This window comes from Polypterus senegalus, chromosome 7, assembly GCF_016835505.1.
Source record: "Polypterus senegalus isolate Bchr_013 chromosome 7, ASM1683550v1, whole genome shotgun sequence".
NCBI lineage: Eukaryota > Metazoa > Chordata > Cladistia > Polypteriformes > Polypteridae > Polypterus > Polypterus senegalus.
Window position 1 is genome coordinate 89,014,636 of NC_053160.1, and position 6,000 is coordinate 89,020,635.

A 6,000-nucleotide genomic window follows, 5' to 3' on the forward strand; every position below is an offset into this window, starting at 1 on the left:
TACTTTTGCTGTGACATCAGTGTTGTGGTACCTGTTGTATGTATTATATGTTTTCTTTTTTAGTGCGGGAAATGTGAAAGAAATATTCTGTTGTCTTTGTCATGAATAGCAGCAAAGTGAGGAAAAATTTCTAGCAGTGAAAATCTGTGTCTTTGGTGCAGTCTATCTAGCATTATCCTCCCTCATCAGCAGCAGTCTTGTTATTGTGCTTATCTGTGTGGAAATATGATTATAGTGCCAAGAGAATGTGAACACGTTTGTCTCTGCATTCAGCATTCCTGTGCATTAACCAGTGGGGAATCCCATCTTCTTTCAAAGATACTATACAGTGTCTAAATTCACTTTATTCTTCTTCTGTCTCTGTTCAAATGAGACATCATAAATGCATCACACTTTGCCTATTTTTTGTTACACTGTATCATAGATAAAATGCATAAGCATGCAAACAACAAATACTTCAAATTACCATAATCTTTACCTCACTTGAAAACTTTTATTTTAATTTCATGCTGTACCTTGTAATCTTGAGAGTGGTATAGTAATGATAATTACTTTTCTTCACTTTCCTCAAAGCTATGTGACACTCTATTTCAAAACTGCCTGTAACTGTACATTTTTCTCATTAAACATAATCAGTGCTCTTTCTCCTTAAAACATCTCCTGTGTTTAATACCTGGCAGTCCATTGTAATAAAGGAGCATCCTAAACTGATAAAATCATCAAAAAACACCTTCATATTCTTTCTGTCTTAATACTATCTTTAATTACTGTTTGTGGCATAAAAACACTTTCATTGCAAATTAGGTCAGGAAGCATCTATAACCAATGGTAAAAGAAGAAATAGGCCTGGCACCAGCCATGCCTCCCAACCAAACAGTCTGTCTCCAAAGTAGCATGCATTATCTGGTCAGACTGGTAGTTGCCTTATTCCTAAAAGAAGAAAACACAGCTAGCATCCTTTTGACTTATCTAAAATCAGAGGGAAGAATACTTTTAAAAATAATTTAGTTACATTATTCTTTGCTTACACAAAAAAGTTTTTAAGTAAAAAAGGAGTTTTACTTCAAGAAAACAAGTATTATGTTTCATCACTCGTTACTTAAAAAATAATCTATGTACCACAATTTTCTTTTAACATGTTACCCATAAAACTGCCTCTACTTGATCTAATGCAATAATCTGTCAAAGGCTGGCTCCTGAATTTTTATTTGTATAAATTCTTATAAGATCAAAGAGTCACTTATGCCAAAAATTAAAGCTTAGATGAATACCCTTCTACATTAAAATAACTGAAACCAAACCAAACTTTCAATTTTCTTTAGATTCTATGTTAAAATCAATGATAATTTTGATTAATCTACTGTAAGTAATATAACATTTCAGCCTTCTTTGTCCAATATAAAGTTTTAGAGAGTGGGAGAGGGGGCTAGAGCCTATCCTAGTAGCAAACCTAGATGAGCCACCAGACCATCACAAATTCTACCCTTGCATACACACATAATGGGCCAAAGTAAAGACACTTACATGGCTTTGGAATGAAAACAGAAGTACGGTAACTACAGAAAAACTGTCACAGACACAGGAAGAATATGCAAACTTCAGATATTAAAGGCTAGACATAGGCCTAGTTCTCTGAGGAAGCCATACTGATCTGTGCACCACTGCAGATAATGACAAATGTGCTATGAGATTTTTCAGGTAAATAAGACAGGTGTTTTGAGGCAAGGTAGTTATACCTGATCATGGCAAAAGAGGTTGGTGACTTGTTACATGCTGACTAGTACATGCAAATAAGAATTTCACTGTACTCTCTACATGTGACAATAAAAACCCTATAAACATGTAAAATGTGTAACCCCGCAAAACAACAGCACTTTAGAAAATTCACAACCTATCGATCTGTACATTTTCAGACCTGTTTATCCCAGTCACAACATTTTTGGAAGTTGAACCCAAAACTGTGGTTAATGGACATGAGGGAAAAAAAAGCATCTTGGATGATTGAACATTGCTTTGGAATATAAAAGGATATCGGAGTCTCTGGAGGAATTATACATGAACTCTTCACATAGAAGGCATACCATGCCAGAACTGAACCTGTGGCCCAAGTGATATTTAGACACTGGCCTGACTGTACTTTATCATAACAACAAATTTGTAGTTGAAAAAACACTGCTTCTGGGCATTACATAAAAGCAAAACAATTACAAAATTTTGGAAAAATGTTGTTTTATCTTATTAAATAAATAATTTCAAAAAAGAATGCCACAAAACAATCACTACAGAATAGCACCACCAATGCTAGCCACATTTGACTTCTCCCAAAGCCCACTTTATCTAGAAAGCAAAAATTGAGTCTAAAATACAAGACTATAATAGCTAAGAAAAATAATCAATATGAATAAATTCTCCCTCTCCATTGTCACTACAGATTTTTTTTAAACATGAATTGATGCTTAGTTGAATTTTTGCAACCCTAACATTTTGGTGATATATTTAATATCAGTGTGTGGTTTGGCTCTTCTCAGCATTTGCCTTGGCAGGAAATCAGCAAAATGGCCATATGTGAAAGGCCAAGTCTAAAGTAGTCTTAGCCCTAAATCATGAAGAGTTCAAAATCAATGCATTAAATGTCTGTTCTGGGACACATACAATAACATTTCCATACTCTGAAGTATTGTGACTTTTTTAATTGTTGAAGTTGATAACCTAGGTAATTATGGTTGGAACAACTAACACCTCATCATCATCATCATCACCATCATCATCATTGTGCTAACTGCTTTTGTTCCTGATGCCAAACATCCCAGATAGGTAATCTACTAAAGCTTTGATAAATACTTTTAACAGGATGTTCTACTATAACAGCTTCAAACAAACTTCATATTTAAATGAGGAAGTGTAGAGAATGCTTCACATCTCTTTTATTTCTGTTGCAACTGCAAAGAACATGCATGGCTCTTACAATATCCTTACAGATAATTAAGACTGTCACATTTGCTAAAATTGGCCAGGTATTGCCAGCTGCAAGTGTGAGCAAAAGATTTGGGTTTCAATCTCATGTGTGGAAAAATTATTAAAATACACATATTATTGCATATATGACTATTATTGAGGGTTGCATACTAGTGTAGTATTTTGAGCTGCTCCTTGGACTAATGTGCCGAGATCACTGTCTGTAAGCACATTTTCACCAGGCATTCTGAATTTATTCTATTTGACTAAATTTTGATTTTAATCCAATCTACTATGAGTTAGTGTGGTTGTATGCATGCATGAGTGTGTTCTACAATGGACTGGAATCAAGTCCAGAGTGTGTCCTTACCTTGCACATCATCTAGGGTAAGCTCCAGCTGTCTGTGACCCCTTCCTGGAAAAGCTGGTTCAGAAAATGGACATATGCATATTCCATTAATATTTCAAGCACAATGAAATATGCTGCGAACTCAGTTTGTCACGTTTTCTATTGAAAGTGTAAAAAATTTTCATTATTTTATTTAAATGCATAAGGATTTTTCCTCTTCTGGAGTTCAGCTAAGAGTTTAGTAAATAAGTGTAAAAACAGAACAGACGAGTAATAAAAGTTTTAATGAGCAATGAAAATCTACATTATGGCAAAATACAGCAGTACTGTGCTTTTACAAGTCTGAACAACAGAGGGTGATTGAGAGACTTTTAAACTCAACAAAGTTCACCGTTTATGAGTTTCCATCATAAGAAAAATACACTTAATAGATTTCAGAGATGGCAAAGATGACTTGTACATCTGCAAATGAAAAAAAGTTAAATAGCAAAAAAAAAAAAAGGAATTCTGCTTCTTGAGCTGGAAGGAAAGGGAAAGATCATATTTAATTCTTAAGATAAAACAAAGAGAGACATCTGACCAGATGGACAAAACCAGACGCACAGTGCAGTTTTTTTTTTTTTTTTTGTGTAACGTCCAGTAAAGATGACTGACTCATTCCCAGTACTAATGTGCCTATTTTTGAACTTAACCATGAAAGTTGAAAAAAAGGAAAGTGGAATGCATGATGCAATCAGAGAAAAAAAGGATGTACCTTGCCAAGCAGTTTTCCTCTGCAGCACATCTAAGATTATACATCGCCATTCTCTGAACATATGTGGAGGCTTGTATATAGTACGGGTCTGGCACCAGATCTGGAAGACCTATGCGATATGACAATATTTAAAAAAATATTACCTCTTCAGCCCAAATGAAAAACATAGTAAAAGTGATCAATTATATTTGGAAACGTGTGTTTAATGTAATGGAAAGCATCCGAATAACTAAAAAGGCAACCTTGTGAACAATGTAATTTTTACTAAAACTGTCTACTATATGGCCAATAGAAAGAAAGCATTAAATATTATTTCTTGATTGGCTGATAAGTAAGAAACGTTAACCTTTTTAATTACTCCGATGATTTCCTTTCTGTAATCCTGCAAGAACTTGCTTTTTGCTTACAAGTACACTTTTTAAAACTCCTTACACTTTTCAACAAGATGAATTACTTAAAATTAGACTGCTATTTCTTTCTGAATTCTTATCCGGTTAGATTTAATGACAAAGTACATGAAAGTGACTCACCGTGTTGGAAATACCTGGTGCCATAACCGGGCCGCTGCCGGGCGCTTTGGCGAGGTCTTTCATACGTGTCATAGTAGTTGTAATAAGGGTTGTCATCCGTATACTTATAGGGGTTGTAGGGATCATCCCCGGCCATCTGGTCCACCGGCCTAAGATTGCTCAGTTGGGGTGACTGGTCCCCAGGTTGGTTTTCTGTATGGGCGCCGTCTTGCCGACTCGATGGGCCCGCTGTGGGGTTCCCTACACCCCCATGCTGGCTGCTGACCGCCCGTCTTCCTTGACCGTCGGCCCCGCCGTAGCCGGGCTGAAACCAGTAGGTGGACTGAGGATTCGATCTGTTGGACGGTCGAGGCTGCGATGCCGTGCTGCTGCCGTTGCTGTTGGTCAGTAAAATAACGGGGTGAGAAGGCGGCGGGTTGGAGCTCTGCTCTCGCCTCCTTGGTGGCTGGTATTGAGCTCCGTGGCTCAGCAAACTGAAGACCCTACCGTTGTTCTCCCATTGGATTTTTTGTCTATAAAGACCCGCAGGAGGTTGGTTCCCTTGTCTGGAGAGATGCTGCGGTTGCGACTGGCAATCAGCTTTTGAGAAAAAGCAGGTCATATAGTAGAACAGAACGGAGAGAGAAACTGACACGTTTGCAAAATCTGGCTTCATCTTTTTATAGTGCTGGGCTCTTTTGGTGTTAAAGGTGTTTTGTTTCTCGCTGTAAGACGTTTACTGCGTACAGTGCATTCCTAAGCTGACGGCGATTCGAATGAAAATTCTATGATAGATAACAGATGACTCCACAAGGATTTGTACAAAACGGCATGAGTGAGGATCAGGCGTTAAATAAAAAAAGTGAAAAACTAAATATCAAAAGGTGGGTAAGAAGAGAGGAAAATAAAGTAAGGACAAGAAAGAAATCAAGCTAGATTAAGTAAAAGCTTGCACGGACGAGAGATGGTGAAGCCGTCTCACATCTTCCTCTTGCTTGGCTGGTGTCTGGAGTGGAAAAAGGCGGAGGATATGAATTCTTAAAGTTCCTGGCGGAGTTGCAAAGTTACACAAGCCCTTCTGGCAGAGGCATGAACCTCTGCTGTTTGTTCACGTAATGGCCTGGAAACGTGAAGTCTGACAGATTCACACATCTATGTGCTTATTTAAGAAAGGACTCCCCTTTCAGGTCTTCGCGAGAAGTAGTGCCTCAAATCATAGTGTGTGTGCAAATAGTGGAGTAAGCAGAGCGACACCCGGCCAAAGCAGATGCTTATGCTTTTCGCTGGCCTGGCGTCCATATGGACTTTAATAAATTGGGGGTGTTGGACACGTTTATTTGCACTCTCATACCTAACTTGAAAGTGAACGTTTTACTTTATATAGCACTTTTCCTAGTGAGCCACTGCACAGATTCTTTTGTTTAAGGTGATGA

At 37.5% G+C, this 6,000-nt stretch overlaps 1 protein-coding gene across 1 annotated transcript in view; it reads right to left on the minus strand.

The window, feature by feature from the left end:
• The window catches only part of LOC120532701 (protein-lysine 6-oxidase), a 28,293-nt gene extending 22,537 nt beyond the window's left edge, over nucleotides 1-5,756 (minus strand). The window contains exons 1-2 of the mRNA XM_039758995.1: nucleotides 4,589-5,756; nucleotides 4,059-4,167 (exon numbers count right to left, since the gene is read on the minus strand). Coding sequence (XP_039614929.1) covers nucleotides 4,059-4,167; nucleotides 4,589-5,243 — 764 coding nt within the window. The 5' untranslated portion in view covers nucleotides 5,244-5,756. The remainder of the gene's footprint in view (nucleotides 1-4,058; nucleotides 4,168-4,588) is intronic.
• Between the last annotated feature and the right edge of the window lie 244 nt (nucleotides 5,757-6,000).